At 47.1% G+C, this 17,344-nt stretch overlaps 1 protein-coding gene across 1 annotated transcript in view; it reads right to left on the reverse strand.

Annotated features, from left to right (window-relative positions):
* The window catches only part of slc25a26 (solute carrier family 25 member 26), a gene marked incomplete at its 3' end in the record, with an annotated part of 51,561 nt that extends 35,268 nt beyond the window's left edge, over positions 1-16,293 (reverse strand). Inside the window, exons 1-5 of the mRNA XM_083661023.1 lie at positions 16,154-16,293; positions 15,107-15,263; positions 13,435-13,553; positions 4,612-4,716; positions 4,290-4,337 (exon numbers count right to left, since the gene is read on the reverse strand). Coding sequence (XP_083517149.1) covers positions 4,290-4,337; positions 4,612-4,716; positions 13,435-13,553; positions 15,107-15,263; positions 16,154-16,186 — 462 coding nt within the window. The 5' untranslated portion in view covers positions 16,187-16,293. The remainder of the gene's footprint in view (positions 1-4,289; positions 4,338-4,611; positions 4,717-13,434; positions 13,554-15,106; positions 15,264-16,153) is intronic.
* Between the last annotated feature and the right edge of the window lie 1,051 nt (positions 16,294-17,344).

Raw genomic sequence — 17,344 nt, forward strand, 5'->3', positions numbered from 1 at the left:
GAGGAGGGATCGAACAGGGATTGAAGGAGAGACGCGGGATAGAGAGGAAGTAGAGGTGTGGTGGGGAGCAAGCCTGGACGGACGGAGAGGTGTTTCATAAGCCCCGTCTAGGGTTGCCAGATCCTGTATCTTGGGTTGCCAGGTCCCAGCTGTTGGGGGTTTAGAAGGCTGATTCAAAGGCTGGCTTTACATTTCTTTTTTAAGGTAAAATGAAGACCAGGAACATATTTATCATCAGTCTGTCGGACTGTTCACTCTCACTTAGGTCGCACTTACCTCTGTTGTCTATGTGCTGCTTACCCACTTAAAATGTGTGAGAGAAAGGGATTTAGATAAAGTGGCTTTAAGAGGGGGAGGGAGGGAGAGCGATTGAGAGAGATTGAGGAAGAATGAGAAACACAGCCAGAGCAGCGTGGTCCATCAAAAAGATGTTCCAGGTGCTTCACTCCACCGTGTCAGAGACTGTCCACTTCACTTACACCTGTCCCTCACACAACCTCACCACCACCATATTACTAAATGACTATCTAACAGCCCCACTCAGGCTCATTACTGCAAACTGCAAATTGGCGCAGTCGAGATCAAAACCCTGGATCACATCAGACCGTTTTGGAGCAGAAATATATAGGGCACTCCATCCAGGGGGGAAAAAACTCATTTTCACTGGGCTGATTGCTACTCATAAATGTCATCCAGTTGGTTTGGTGCGATGGAGAAGAGAGGAGGAGAGCAAACAGGGGGGAGAGGTGGGATTGAGAGAAAATCCAAGCGTAAAGAAGAATCAGAGCAGAGGTGGGGGCAGTGCTAATCTTAGCATGCCATCTAGTGGGGAAAGGTGGTACTAGCCAAAAGGGAACAGGTGGGAGGAGGGGGGGACCCTGCTGCTGACAGCCTGAAACTGGGGATCACGCATGTCAAAATGACAAACGCCGTCAGACGACAAACAGTAAGTGGAGTGCCCGTTAAGAAGATGCTACACTATGTACTTCCATAGATCTAATAGTTAACTCACTGAATGTTCATCTGATCAATGCCCAGACGACATGAACAGCCGGGACTCGCGACCCAAAGTACTCCTTCTAAAACTCCTAAATATAGTCTTATTCATGTTCATTGTTGTCTTATTCATGTTCATTGTTGTCTTATTCACGTTCATTGTTGTCTTATTCATGTTCATTGTGAGTCTTCTTTTTATCCCGATTCCCGAGGCGAATCAAGTCCTTTTTCAGCATTTATTCACCACAATCTGAATGTGATTGATTTCATGCTCTACCCAGCCGGAACCCAGAAGCTGCCTGCTCAGCAGACGACGTGGCACTTTCTTAAGGAAAGGCTGGACCACAGCAAAGATTAATGTGGTGCAGAGGCAAAACGCCTTTAATGGCTATTAGTTTAGAGGGCAGTATTTTGAAGCAAATCTCCGGCTTTGTTGAGGAGGTGTACTCTGTAAAAATCCGCCATAGTTGTTGAAAAGCTGAGCTGAGCACTGGCACAGGGACACACGCGTCTGGATGTGGGGTTGATGCCACAATGTGAACTGGGTCACCTTTAAGTCCGTTACACCTTCATTCTACTCTGCCAGTCCAGTCCAGCCTCCCTATCCTGGGGGCACAGTGGCGCAGTGGTAGCGCTGTCGTAGTCTCTTAAAACAGACTGTATCATCTACATCCGGCGAATGCAGCTATATACAGTCTGTACGTTACACCCCCAGAACATGCACAAGGAAGTTGGGAAAAAAAACCTTCAGACTGGAAGGAAGTTCTACGGAATCCGACCAATCACGACACGCGAATGCGGCATATTGGATTCTGATTGGACTAATAAGCGGAAGACCCCGCCTTTCTGCCGGCATATTGGATTCTGATTGGACTAATGAGCGGAAGACCCGCCTTTCTGCTTCCCATTCCGGTTGGTGCATGATTCTCCCCCACAAAGTACAGACGGTTATGACGGAAGCATTTGAAAATTGCGGAAGCCAACTCGTCTGTTCTAAGAGACTAGCGCTGTCGCCTCACAGCAAGAAGGTCCTGGGTTTCGATTCCCGTCTGGGTCGCTGTTGGCACTGTCTGGGGGTATGTCTCCTCCTCACGCCTTCGCCTAGTGCCCGGGTGGGCTATCTCATGAAAAGGGCCTTTCTGTGTGGTAGTTTGCATGTTCTCCCCGTGCTCACCTGAAGAAGTCTGTCCCGGGCACTGCGAGGAGGAAAGCTGCCCACCTTTCCCTGGCCCGCCTCATAGAGGAAGGACGAGCCAGGACGGGAGAAAGGCGGAGATCAAATGTCATGGCACCATGGAGACACTGCATGAAATAGGCCACGCCCATCACGGGGAAAAAGCTCCGTTCATTTCCACACACCAGCGTCATTTTTCCTTGAATTAAACATAGCTAAAAGCTGTTGTGTGGTGGGGCTGCGCAGACAACAAATGTAAAGAATCGCCAGTTAAAGTTTTGTTGTACTCCTGAGCAAAACAAGGAAGCCATTGAGAATTGGCGAGAAGACAAATGTGGATCTAGCTGTCAAAGAAGTAAGTCAGAGTGTTCATCTTCCGAATATACGATTTGCGCAACACGCAACCATGCACGCGACATAGGAGAACGCCAGGATTGGAGGGGGGGGGGGGTTTCCGTTTTCCCCCCGTCTTGGGCGTGGCTTCTGAATGACGACGCGTTACGCAGCGTCTCTATTGTAGCACGTTTGTGTGTGTTGTGGCGCCATAACATGTGTGTGTGCATCTTGCAAAAAATAAAGAGGGGTTTGTCCGTCCGGTTCTTCTTCTTCTTCTTCTTCTTCTCCTTCTATCCTCTCTCATCCTGCACCAGTGTGATATCAGGGCGCATCAGAGATGCCTTGTCAAGGCTGTCTAATGAATATACAGCACAGAGAGGACCCCAATTAGTGGGCCAGCGAGGGGAGGGGGGGGGGCAGGCGCAAGGGGAGGGGGGGGCAGGCGCAGCGACGCCCCACATAAACAAACTTATGTTGACAGGGTCGCCTGGCCCAGAGAGGGGAGACGGGCGGATAGCGGGCAGAGGGCGGGGGAGAAAATGAATTACCTTCCCGACACACGTCAAAGCCAATCGCCGGGCGCGGACGATCCCGCCCGGGCCGTTCCCTTTGCCGTTCTTCTCGCACCCCCCCGCCGACGTCGCGTTTCATCTGCGTGGCGTTAGTATGTTAGTATGCACACGGGTCCGCGCGCCGCCAGCATCCAAATCCTATTCATTTATTCAGAGCCCCTCGGAGAAATCACAGCGTCTCGTTGTCCTCTTCCCCCCCCTAGCTGTCCAGATGGAATTTGCCGTGAATAACATCGGTTTAGCGAGGCAGAAAATAAGTACAGGCGAGCGAGCGAGGCACAGCGGTGGTGGGACTACATTACCCAGCCTCGCCCACCACCTCCCCCCCACCAAAAAAAAAGCACGCAAAGACAAGTGTCACCTTCATATAGCTCTTCACCATCTCTCTCTCATCTTCTTTTCTGGGTTCTATTTGAAAGTTTGCAGGCCAGGGGGACACGTTCAAACTCAGAGATCTATGCGGGCTATAACAGCTTTTGGACTAGAATGATTGTGTATTATCATATTATCGTATTATCATGCACTGCAGGTGCAATTAAACGGAAGATCATGAATCAAAAGAGGCGGAGCGGCCGTTTCATTACAAAGAGGTGAAGCGCCCCATCAAGGGAGCGCGGCCCACTGCTCATTCATCCTCCTTTTGTTTTGCATTTATAACGCCGCTAATTGCATTAATTAATCAGATCCAGTTCCAATAGGAGGGAGCTGGTCTCGCACAACTAATTGAATGAGATGAAAGTGTGTGTGTGTGTGTGTGTGTGTGTGGGGGGAGGGGGGTGGGGGGTGTGGGGGGGGGGGGGTGTACATCAATATTTCCAACCTCTATAGAGCCCAAGAGAAATTAAAATGCCTTCAATCAGAATAGTGGAAAGCCTCAATATATTCCTCTAGCCTATCAAAAGAATTTTCCACACCAGTCAAGAAATTGTCTTCAGTTATCAACTCGTGAAATTGACTTAGACAGAAAACGTGCTTCTAAACCCTTCAGACTTTACCTCCTGTACGAAGGCAGGCAGCATAGTGTGATTTTTTTTTTGGACAGGTGTTATACATGGTTTATTGATTTGTTTGTGATGGCTCTTAATAGAAGATGACAGAGAGAAACACACAGAGCGAGGAGAGGAGAGGAGAGGAGAGGAGAGGAGAGGAGAGGAGAGGAGAGGAGAGGAGAGGAGAGGAGAGGAGAGGAGAGAGGAGAAAATGAGTCCTACCTCTCTGAGGACTGTGCTCCCGTATCCTCGGTACAAGCCTCTGACACCCTGCGCACACAAAAGACAACAGCTGTAAACGACGTGTGCTTGTAGGTTAGCTTATAGGTCGCTAACATTTAGCTCGATTTGGAAAAAATACATGATACATGTACATGATCTCAGACCATAACACACAAAACTATATACCGGTATATATATATTTTTTAAGTTTCTCACAATAACCACTGGAAAATTCAAGTGTTTTCTTTTTATTTGTTTTTGTATCATCCTGTGAGAACATTCCAGCTATATGGGACTGTGACTGTAGTTAGTAAAGCTATACCTCTTCTCGGAGTGTAGCCAGCAGTATCTGGTAGGTGCTGCAGGAAGGAGAAGCCTGAGTTCTCTGTTTCACCACCTCCGTGGGCACCCGGATCAGACACGCCACCTACAGGACGGAAAGAGCATGGGCAGCCTTTGACATGCCGTGTAAAAGAAAACCCAAAACACCAGGGCAGACACTGACAGTCATGCACATATACATTTGTGCCAACACACAATGCATACACACACCTTCACATGATTACAGACCCACATACAAAGACAAACATGTAGGGCCCTTTAAAATACCACTACAGTGGATTTGAAACGCCTCAAGACTTTTTTTTCATATCATAACCGCTCGTTCTTTTCACTCTGCACCGTAGACCGCCAGACAAACAATGTACAAATATCCTGAAAATAATATTTAAAAGTAGCGGTATGACTCAAAACCCATAAAAGAAACCTAAAAAGGGACAGTAGATTCTATACATAATGCTAGATTGCCCCTTGTTTGTACACAGAAAGTGGCAGGCAAACATGACGAGACATGGCCTGAGGAGAGCAACGGCAGCAGGCTAATGAGCTAACGAATGCTTGAGTCAGTGTAGCAGTGGGCTAATTAACAAAGAGGTATGACAAGACGCTCACACACACCGGACGGACATGACACCTGAGCAACAGGTACAAAGGTCGCAGTGCTCTCAGGTTAACTGTGCATCTGTGTCTACTACAGCACACATGCACTTCCATCATAGAGCCCGATACACACACCTGTGTAACCCCGCTCCCAGGTACGCGTTCCAGCCCAACCTCCATATGTCAACACAAACACATGGACGGCCAACAGCGATTCAAGACGGACATGAATATTTATGCTTCATAAGTCCCATCGCCCTAAAGGCAGGCAGGCAGGCAGGCAGGCAGAGCTGCCCACTTGGCGACTGGATTAGCTATTTATCCTGCACTGGAGCGGAAATAGCGGCTAACGGCGAGCAATCTTACGGAGCGAGTAGTGAGCTGCCCCCCCTGCTGCCACTCCCCTCAGTCATACAGATGCCAGTCTGCCGGTACCACCATCACCACGGAGAGAGAGAGAGAGAGAGAGAGAGAGAGACAGAGAGAGAGAGAGAGAGAGAGAGAGATAGAGAGAGACACAGAGAGAGAGAGACAGAGAGAGAGATAGAGAGAGAGAGACAGAGAGAGAGAGAGACAGAGAGAGAGAGAGACAGAGTGAGAGAGAGTGAGAGAGAGAGACAGAGAGAGATAGAGACAGAGACAGAGAGAGAGAGAGAGAGAGAGAGACAGAGAGAGAGATCACTGTAATAAAGATGAAATGCACCCCTTGTCTGTTTCACCCTCTCCTCATTCAAATATCCAGACTGATTTAGCATGTGGTTCCTCCCAGAGTTGGCAGAGAAGATGGGCCCCAGACAATATCTCCCTCTTTTCAAAAGTTCAAAGATTTAGGGCTGTTTTCAAACTTTGCTGTCTGTCTCTGTGATGGCGGGGTAGGTTACCCTGACAGCTACCGGAGGGTTGTCTCCTCCGTCGACTCAACGCCAAGGTTCAGCTCACACAACCTGAATGAAGAGCAGCCTGAACGTACACAAAGGAGGGGAAAGGACAAGTCAACGGTGCAGCAAGTTCATTCAAATCCCAAACTGAAGGGTTGATCCATGGTGACGAGGCTGTAGGGTCAAAACCTAGTGACCACGTGAACCTGTGTGTGGCCTAAACTCTTCTTACAAGGCATCTCATCAAAAAGCCTATTAACATTTTAGAATTCAGTCAGTTGCATTCAAGTGGCACTCTTTGGCGCGAGTGTTTCACATAAATATCTGACTCTTTTCCAGTGGACAATGAGCAAATAAATAAACATCATTCTCTCGTCATCACCTAGATTATAACATCTAAGAACAAAGAACCCAAATGAGTGTCTATAAGAGAATATGCAATTCTTGGCATTTCAGGTGCATGCATACATACAGTACGGCCATTTTCAAGCACAGGTTCTCTATGTAAACCGTGGTGCAACAGTACCACCAAGTGGCCGAAATGGTACCTGCATGGCATCCTCGCGATAATAACGCTGGCAGGACCCATCTCAGAGATCTCATTTGCTCTCTCTCTCCCTTTGGCCGAGTTACCATTTATAATACATTGTACATCGTGTTTCCCCCCCCCAACCCAATTCTCCAAAGGAGCAGAATAAGGCCGCTAAACGGAAAGAAAGTGGCTATGACAAGTAATTACTGCTGTAATGGGATGTGGGGGCCTGGAGTTGAGATGGCCTCTCCTCTCCTGTCAGCGCAAGACGAGAGAGGGCAGAACGAGCCGGAGATTATAGACCAAATAAATTAGGGACATTGTTTATTTGGAAGTAATTTGCGCGCCTCGGGGGGGGGGTGGGCAAAATGATGCTGAGCGGATAGGAGATAACGCCGCTCTGCTCCGGGGCTATTTCACATCTCTGAAGCCGGTGGGTAAATGGGGGGAAATGATGGTGCTGGTGATGAATCAGGGGCGATGTAAGCTAGGCTAGACTCCACTGAATTAATAGGGCGTTATAGCAGCGCGTGGTGTCAGGGAGTCTCGAGGCAGCGTGTCTTTTAAGCACGAGGAGGAGGAGTGAAGAGGGACAGGTTTACGCCTGGCCTCTTCACTTCATTCACCTACTCCGTCTTGCCCTTCAGATGTAAACGTTCTGGAATCAGAGGTTTGGCTTACTTCAATTAATATGATTTAAGCCTTAACCCATTGATACCTGATGCAGCATTTGCGTGTATATCTCTCATTTGTGTGCGTATCCCTTTAAGACCGCGAACCGCGTTAACGCGGTTCGCGGTCTTAAAGGGATACACACACAAATGCTGCATCAGGTATCAATGGGTTAAATCATGGGTCCGGAATGGAATCAACGTCTGTGGTTGGACATGTGTGAGATCAAATGGTGCAGCACAGAGTTTGAAAAGTGTGTGAATGTTAAGGTGAGATGTGCTCATTATTATATGAAAGTATATATTATTATGTGTATGTATTTAACGTGAATGATTATGGGTCTGATGGTTCCATTTTTCACATCACCTTCGTTCTCAGCACTGGCTCGTAAAGCCTATTACAACAAACTCATTTGGCGGTCTTTTAAATTCCCGCTGGCATCCATCTTTGTTTACAAGCTATTTGGCATGGTGGAGCGGCGTTAAATACGAGGCTACCTGGCCTGTGATTGGAGCCTGTGAGCTTCCCTCGGCCCCGTCTCTGTATGAATCCAAACGACACAGCGTATTTATTTTCACGTTCCAGCACCAGTAGCCGCCAAACAACAAGGTAAGACACCGGACGGCGCTCAATCGTGGCCGTGGGGAAACCGCGGTACGGAGTGGGAAATGAACACAGACCAGATCGATATGGCCAGCAAATCAATCCGTAGATTGAGACGTTCCCGTTCGCTCCCTCTGTCCTCTCCTCCCTCGCTGCAGCATCCTTCTCCTCCTGTCCATGGCCATCAGGACACAGGGGTCCACCATCAAGCAGGTCCAGGATTAGCATTTGGCAGCACAGAGAGGCAACAGGTGAGAAGGATAACACACGGGCGAGAACAACAGTTACAGTGTGTGGGCCTTTCTCCAGACGCCCCGTAAAAGGCTCAGCTAATTGGCTCATTTGGCATTCAAAGATGACTGGCATTGGACCACCATGACAGAGAACCTGCACCAACGCACTTAAATCATCGCTGCAGTCACACATATGGAGACGCCACAGGAAGGAGGAATGAGAAAAATCTCCAATTTTGTGGAAAGCACAACGGAGCATAAATGTGCAAGTGCAACCATGTTCCTCTGTGTAAATACTAGGCTACAATGTCAGCTCGCCAATAAACCGTTGAGTTGATCAGGTGATCGAGCTCAACGCTTCCATCTTTTTTAATATAATACATCAAAAGAAGAATAACGTTTCGGTCATCAAGACCTTCATCAGATTCATTTTACAGGGAAGAAGGAGGGACCCAGTTAAATATGCTGGCAAACAAATGCGTGGACCAATTGGGTCGCAGCATTGTGTCCTGACATCATAATTGATGATAATTACCAGATGGAGAATGGCAGGTATAAGCCAGAAGACTGAAAATATATGAGAAAATACTATAATACAATATATACAGGTGACCTGTATATATTGTATTATAGATAAGCCAGGGTGTATGGCCTATTATACAGGGTGTATGGTGTATTTTCTCATATATTTTCAGTCTTCTGGCTTACACCTGCCATTCTCCATCTGGTAATTATCATCAATTATGATGTCAGGACACAATGCTGCGACCCAATTGGTCCACGCATTTGTTTGCCAGCCTATTTAACTGGGTCCCTCCTTCTTCCCTGTAAAATGAGTCTGATGAAGGTCTTGATGACCGAAACGTTATTCTTCTTTTGACTTATTAAACTTTTATTTGCATTTGGAGACAGTGTGCGGGAGTTCCTTCTTTCTCACTGTGTCGGGTTTTGCCCTTCTCCGACGCACCTGTCGCGTAGGTGTGCGAAAGCCTTTCCTCTCTTAATATAATACATAAAACATCTCTATTTGATCATGGCACCATCACAAGAACTCCATATACATGCTGAGATCCTGTTACATCTAGTGCTTAAATCTTCCATGACGGCTGTTCTGCTTTCCAATGAAAGTCAAACCCCATCGGAAAAAGCAAACAAACAAACAAAAAACATCCAAATTGAAATTCTCCTATGTCATTGTCAACACAACAATAGCTGCATCTACCACAACATCTCCATCACTCCATCTGAATGGCAGCATCACATGTTGAAGCCTCGTGCTGGAGTCCAGCGCCTTGAGATAACCAAGGAAGAGAGTGGAGCGAGGGGACAAGAAAGGAAGTAAGGAAGGAGAGACAGAGACAGAGACAGGATGAGACGAGGACACTGGTGCGTCTCCCACTTCCAAACAACAGCCAATAAATCACAGAGCGCGGCGCTGCTTGAAGGCCATGCATGGATTCTTTCTCTGCGCCAATTTAAGCGTCTGCCAGACAGCTTCTCCCCCCCCCCCAAACCTCCCCCTCTCTCTCTCTCTCCCCTCGTCCCCCTCTCTCTCTCCCCCCTCGTCCCCTCTGTCCCCCTATCTTGTCATGTCACACTGTATTTTCCAGTACATCCTCCCGCCGAGGTGTGTGCGTGCGTGCGTGTGCTGCTGGGGGGGTTTAGAGATGCGATAGAAGGAGCCCACCGCCTGGCCTTGACAAATGAGCTTTCAGGGCAGGCGTCGGGCGAACGGGAATGAAGATAAATCTGATCTAATGTCTGGATAACAGCCTGCTCGAGCCTGACAGACGCCATCAGCGTACACATTCTTTATAGGAGAGAGGAGCGTCGCACGCCCACGCCACGGCCGCGCTCACTCACACACACGCACCGGGAGGCGTGCTGCGGCTGGCGGAGGGATTTCTCTCATCGTCTAGTTCCTCCTTCTCCGTGTTACGTCCCTGTTCCTGCTTCCTCTCCAGCTCTTTGACAAACAGCACTTGGCTGATACATCTGATGATACACTCTTATGTCAGTGTTATTATATACATGAGTTCCAAATGACATTTCAAGAGGACTACATTATTCCGGTAAATTTCAACTTCTACGATCACTATTGATATCTACGATCTAAATGTAAATGAAGCAACTTATTTCAGTTTTTCCTGTAGGTGATGATTCTCGCAAATATTTCACATACAGTATGAATGAATGAATGAATGAATGAAAATGTTATTTTGAACGTTAAAAAAAGGAAACATACATGTATATACACATATATACATAATAAAATAAAATAAAAAATAAAAACATAAAATAACGACGATTATACAGCCAATTGCTGTTATTTGTGCTTAACGATTGTAACCTCTATATGATGAACATCTCTTAGACAGACTGAAAGCTTATGTATAAAGAGATTTAAGTGTGCAGAAGTGATCTTTTTCCTTCTATAATTTCCCTTCTTATACGTTACAAGTGCAGAATAACACCTGAGCTACAACCCTCTTTGATTTGATAATAATAGGCTGACTAAAGTCTGCGTCTTGTATCTTAGTGCCAAGTTCAGGGCGCTCGGGGAGAGGATTAGTGAAGTATTAAGCTTCAGACAGCTTTTGTTGTGGAGGTTGCAGAGTGGGCACCGTTGGTACTCCTGGGGAAAGGCGCAGGATGTGTGTGTGCTTGTGCGGGCGCGCGCATGACATGTGTGTGTGGGTGTTGGGACCAAACGACAAGTTGCTTCTCCACTTGGGAAGGTTCCTGCGTCAGAGCGTGCCCGCAGCAGCCAGCTGCTCCCAGCGAGAGAGAGACAGGAGGAGAGAGAGAGCTGAAGAGAAAGAAAATGGAAACAAGACGTGACCCTGTCTTACGCTGCCAGACTAGAACAAAAACGATGTCGCGTGGAAAATTAAGCCCAATGCTAATGAAAACCTGGAGTTTTCATGTATGTTGGTGTAAATCTCATTTGTATTCATACACTGCAGGTACGAGGGACGAAGATGGGCAGAAAATACCTGTCAGATTTTGTGTGTGTGTGTGTGTGTGTGTGTGTGTGTGTGTGCGTGCGTGCGTGCGTGCGTGCGTGCGTGTGCCTGGACTTGTCTCGTGCATCATTTTCATCTGTGCATATATTACTGCATAACCAGCATCATGAGCCCTGAACTGCATAGACTTCATAGCGCTTTATAAGAGAACTGTACCTGCTACCTGCTAACGGCTGCCACATCTTTACATTCTACACTGAAATAGTAGGAAGTATAAAAGTCCACCTGTCAGTCACTGGGCAGAGCCCCGCACAGCTCAAGTTTAAACCATCTCATAGGTTTTTGAAAAGGATGAACTATGACATGTCGTGAATGATGTGAGATTCCTGTCAGCGCACACTGTGCGGACGACACGCGGAGAAAACGGCGAGAAAACGTGCCTCTCGGTTTGTGTCTTCGGCGCTAATCGCACGTTATTAGTGAGGGTAGGAAAGCGAGTCATGTAGGGAGCGATTGCATCACGGCGTGTGGACATTTAGGCCTTGCATCCGACTCGGGGGGCAGTCCTGGGGTAACGCCTTTCATGGCTAAGCCCGCAGATTACGGGCTTTGAACGAGACCTAAACCCGCGAGCCCAGGATGCAGTGGGATACCGCCCCTGCTCTGCTCCCCGCTCAGCCCCCACGAGGAGGAGGAGGAGGAGGAGCTCTACCTTTGATGTGCTCAAATCCCCGACAGCGGGGGAAAGGGTTAAAGGTAGCCTCGACCTCAGCCTCACCTCGCTCTCTCGCGCTCGTCGAGAATGTGCCGTGAAAAGTTGGAGAAGGTTTAGTAGAGTGTCGGGTGTGACGCTACTTTATGCAATGACTGACTGCCACACTAATTGTGACAATTTGATGACCCAAATACAAAGTAAACTTGGGGCGTCAGTCGTCAGATCAAAATGCAAGCCTTATTTAATGTATGCCAATCTGATCTGAAACTCGGCGGCGGCTCACATTTTCAAAAGTCTGAGACACCAAAACGCAGCAATAATACTCAAACACACTGAGGTGAAAACCCCACCCATGTGGAAAAAAAGACCATTTCATAAACGTGCAAAACCCATGGAAATTGCATGCATCCCAAAGTCATGAATACTGAAAACCGAGTATTTTGCAGGAAGCCAAGGGTGGTTTAGCAGGGGGCATCCCTCTTACCGTGCCCCCATCCCCCTCCCCCCGTTCATGCCAATGTGACTACCCAGAGCCCCCATAGGGCTCACATTCCCTGGTTCACTGCCAGTGATTGGGAGAGGACCGGCTGAGGAAATTGCATCGCTCCTCATCGGTTTCAAGCCCCGACTCCCCAGAGAGGACGGGCAGAGTCTGGGGGCCTGAGCTGGGAAAGCGGAGAAGTCAACAGGCAGTAATGAGAGCTTATTTACCCAGCTGGTGGAGGAAATGCTGGGACAGTACTGAGGAAGGCCCCCTAAACTCACCCAGCTGGACCCGAGGGCCCTCTGCCAAAACCACATTCTCAAGCACCACCCCCCACCCCCCCCCCCCACAAACACACACCACCTCCCCCTCCCTCCTCCACTGCCCCCTTCAATATTTGTCTGTGAAATTTGCGGGGGTAATTATATTGACAGCCATGCTGGCGTTGGGAACGGGGAATGGTGGGAAAGAAAGAATAGGAACATGATGGAAGAGGGAAATAACGATGAATGCATATAAAAGAAATGACCTTGTAAGAATAAAATGATTAAGTCAACACAAACAAACTTGACTTGAAAGTCTGCCGGTGGCAGAGTGAAAAAGACTGCAAATAGGACGGGGCAATATACCGATATGATATCGATATCGTGCTATGAGACGAGATATCGTCTTAGATTTTGGAAGGAATGAATGAATGGGTTTTTTATTAGGGGTGGGACAAAATATCGAAATATGGATATATCGTGATACTTCCTCTTGCGATACATTATCGATACACTGGCACCTGTATCGTGTCGTATTTTCCTGGTTTTAAAGGCTGCAGCACAGTAAAGTGATGTAATTTTCTGAACTTACCAGACTGTTCTAGCTCTAGCTGTTCTGTTATTTGCCTTTACCCACTTAGTCATTATAACCACATTACTGGTGATTATCAAAAATGTCATTGTGTAAACATCTTGTGAAAGCACCAATATTGTCGCAATATCAATATTGAGGTATTTGGTCAAAAATATTGTGATTTTGATTAATTTGATTTCGACCATATCGCCCAGCCCTACCGCAAAAACCACAGGAGACAAGGGAAAAGCAGCCAGACGGAGGGACAGGAAGACGTGAGACTCACGATCTCTCCCAGCGAGGCGGCCACCATGTGAGTGACGGGTGCCACGTGAGGTGCTGCCAGCAGGGGGACGGCGCCGAGCAGTGACTTTGTGCAGTCGTAGGTGACAAAGAAAGCAGCAGCTGAAACCAAGCAGAACCACAGCCGTTTAAGGCCCATTAGTCAACCTGCATACAGCAATTAATATCCCTCAGTACCACTGACAGGGGAGCAGAGGTGTGTACGCACTATGTGTGTGTGTGTGTGTGTGTGTGTGTGTGTGTGTGTGTGTGTGCTCGCGCGCGTGTGCGTGTGTGTGTGCATGCATGTGTGTGTGTGTGTGTGTGCTCGCACGCGCGTGTGCGTGTGTGTGCATGTGTGTGTGTGTGTGTGTGTCACAGACAGTTACAGTACGTGTGCCCCAGACAGAAAGACTCCTCCCAAACAGAGTCATGCTGCAGCAAGTGTTGAATTCATTAGCAAGCTGCGGCAAACAGGCTCAATGCTGTTGGAACAGAGAACATTTTGACTGTGACATTCAAGCTCACTCTCCCTCTCGTTCTCTCTCCGATATGCTCACACAAATATGGACATTTGTTCTGTGAAAGAAGCCAACAAGAGCTCAGTTCCTAAGACGGTATCATATTGACTCATACCAGTAAATATTGACTGCATGCATGGTCTATTGATTCGCAAATACAGATACTGTACTTATCAACAGATTGAAGCATAACTCTTTTGAGCAGCATTGTCAGACAGCAGTTTTGGTATAACAGCTACATTTTAACCCATCTTATTAATCCACCTAGAATAAAATTAGAAGTTTATTTTAAATTCACATTTCATATTTCATTTTATTCCTGTATAATTAAATCAATTCCAGATCCAAATGTATGAACATGACCAAGTCTCCCCCAAGAGTCAAGACTAGAATCAAGAGCCAAGATTCTCTGGATGATCTCATCAAGATCCAAGATCCAAGCTCAGAGGAAACTGGATTTGGGGACAAAGTGTCAGCCCTTGGCTTGAGATCCCATGGGGCCTTGAGATACCATGATGGGGCCTTGAGATACCATGATGGGGCCTTGAGATACCATGATGGGGCCTTGAGAACATGGGGCCTTGAGATACCATGGGGCCTTGAGATGCCATGGGGCCTTGAGATACCATGGGGCCTTGAGATACCATGGGGCCTTGAGATACCATGGGGCCTTGAGATACCATGATGGGGCCTTGAGATACCATGATGGGGCCTTGAGATACCATGATGGGGCCTTGAGATACCATGATGGGGCCTTGAGATACCATGGGGATACTGGCTCAGTTTGGAGTCTGTAAGTGATTGCACCAAACAATACTGTGAAATAAATCTCATTTGGTGGGAAATCTGATACATGCAACCCACAGTCATAGTCGCACAAACCCAGTCAGTTTGAAATTAATTAGAATGAATTGTGACAGTCAAAAAAGAGACAGAGAAAAAGGATATTAATGTTTCAAACTCCATCTGGGTGCAAGTCAATTTGTGGACAGACTTTGCAAACAATGTAGCCCCAGGTTTCTCCACAGAAAAAAGAGCCTTGGTTCTCTGGTATTTTGCTTTGGGAGAGAGAGTTGCTCTTGTTCACAAGTAATGTCTGAGCTGCTGGAGGAGAACACAGGGACATGAATCCAGCTGTCACATTGAGCGCCTTACCGTTGGGGAAGGAGCCGACGGCGGCTGATGGGACCCCGGCGTAGATGCCCCTGAAGCCCCCGGCCTTGTAGAAGCCCTGCTGGCTCTGCAGCCTGGTCTTAATGGTGTCCAGGGGGAAGAGGGTGAGGTCCACACACATCCCCGCACAGCCTCCCCCCTGGGACATGTAGGTAGACACGACAGTGACTGAGGCACTTCACAAGTCATGAACAACATACCTCGGTGTAGAAATAGATACACTTTATGTAGCCACCACCAGTATATCATAGAAGAACACCACAAACCTTTTAATTAAAATATTAAACGAGTTTTATAGCACTCACATATTTTTCCACGACTCAACTCTGAGTCCTGTGCCTTTCCTGGCTAACTTCCATTCTATCTCTAAAGCCTAAGCCATGTGTCTATGATAGCTCATTGTCAATATTAGCAGAAGTATGTTATGGCTTAATACACTTTTATAACTCCAGCTCTTGGCGTCATTCAATTTGGTTTATATATTATATAGCGGATGAGGGATGGTGAAATTCCATTCTACAACAGACACATTCTAGGTTTATTAGTATATGATTAATGACACATAAATTAACATTAACTTTCATTAACCACATCATACACCGTTTGGCATTTTTTGTTATTTTGTCTTTTCTTCTTTTTGACTTCAAATTCCTCTTCTAATCTTTACATATTGTGGCAATAAAAGTGATTCTGACTCTGATAGGACATTAAGCCCCAACTTCAGATGTGGAATATGCCAACAACATGTAATTGGATGTTTAGCCAGCCGCCTATTGGTCATTGAAGCTTGTCTCTGGTGTGCTCAATTTACAGGTACACCTGTTAGCTGTACAGTTACAGAGCAAAACAGCGATTTGTTTTAGGGCTTCAACATGCAACACGCGAACAAAAACATATCAATGACTTATATACAGAAATAACCTAGCGTTAGCACTCGTAAACCCGAGAAGGTGGTCGTTAAGTAGTAGTTAGTGACCATTGGTCGGTTGTGACTATTACAAGATTATCTAGAGCAAATCGCCACTTTACCAGCAGTGACGCGATGAAGTCTCTTCTTTCCATGTTCCGTTTTCAAACCCTTGTCTTGTCAGCTGTGCTGCTCATGCATTTCCAATGTGGAGCATGTTTGACACTCCACTGAAATCAAAACATGCCTGTGAAGGACGCTGCCATCTTGGGAGAAACACTTCCGCATGACGTCGCGATGCGTATTGATCACGTGACCATGGCCGCCCTATCCAGCTCCAGCCGGGGCCAGTACAGAGCACACCCCCTAAGTACAGAACACGCCCATAGGCGAATTCCTCTATCCTGAGCACCTCAAACAACAGTCCAAAGCGCTCCTTCCCAAACAAGAAAAATGTTACATAATAAAAAAAGAAAGAAAAAAAAGTTTTACACAAGCTATTCCCAAAGCTATCTAGAAGCATAAATAGCACTAAAGGTGAGAGGAAAATGTATAGCCTATGCTTGATCTTATAGGGTGAGGTGAGGTGTTCCTTTTTTAAGATGAAACACAACTTTTACATTTCTCATATCATAATTATTAGGCATACATCTTTATTATTACACTATTACCCCTATTATGAGTATTATTATGAGTATTATCATGTTGTTACTAAGCTGTAAGGGTATGGTGGCGCAGTCGGTAGCGCTGTCGTCTCACAGCTAGAAGGTCCTGAGTTCGATTCTCGCCTGGGACGCTGTGGGCGCTGGAGTTGTGACCCCCCCATATCTTCAGTGTCTACTGCCCAGGTGGGCTATCTCGTTGAAAGGGCCTTTCTGTGTGGAGTTTGCATGTTCTCCCCGTACCCCCCAGGGGGTTCCTCCGTACATAACCCCCCACTAAAAACATGCAGAAGATCGTCATCTGACCAGTGACGACAACATCTGAAGTTGGTCCCCGGGCGCTGGAAAGAAAAAGCGACCACTGCTCCTGGCCTGCCCCCTGGAGGAAAGGACAAGCCTGGATGGGTCAAATGCAGAGGACATATTTCACCGGCCACCGTCAGCATGAGTGTGTGTTGTGGCCGCATGCATGTGTTGTAGTGTTTGTGTGACAATAAAGACGGGCTTCCGTCTGAAAGCGTGTCGTAATGTAAAGTGCTACCAGTAGTTCCTTGACAACCTATTTGGATACTACTTGTGTTTTTGCTAATGCCATATAGGCAGAAAATGTATGTAACCAAATTCATATTTTACTCATAGTGCCTTGCCTTG

The sequence above is a fragment of the Poromitra crassiceps genome, assembly GCF_964638095.1.
Source record: "Poromitra crassiceps genome assembly, chromosome: 25".
In the NCBI taxonomy this organism is placed as follows: domain Eukaryota; kingdom Metazoa; phylum Chordata; class Actinopteri; order Beryciformes; family Melamphaidae; genus Poromitra; species Poromitra crassiceps.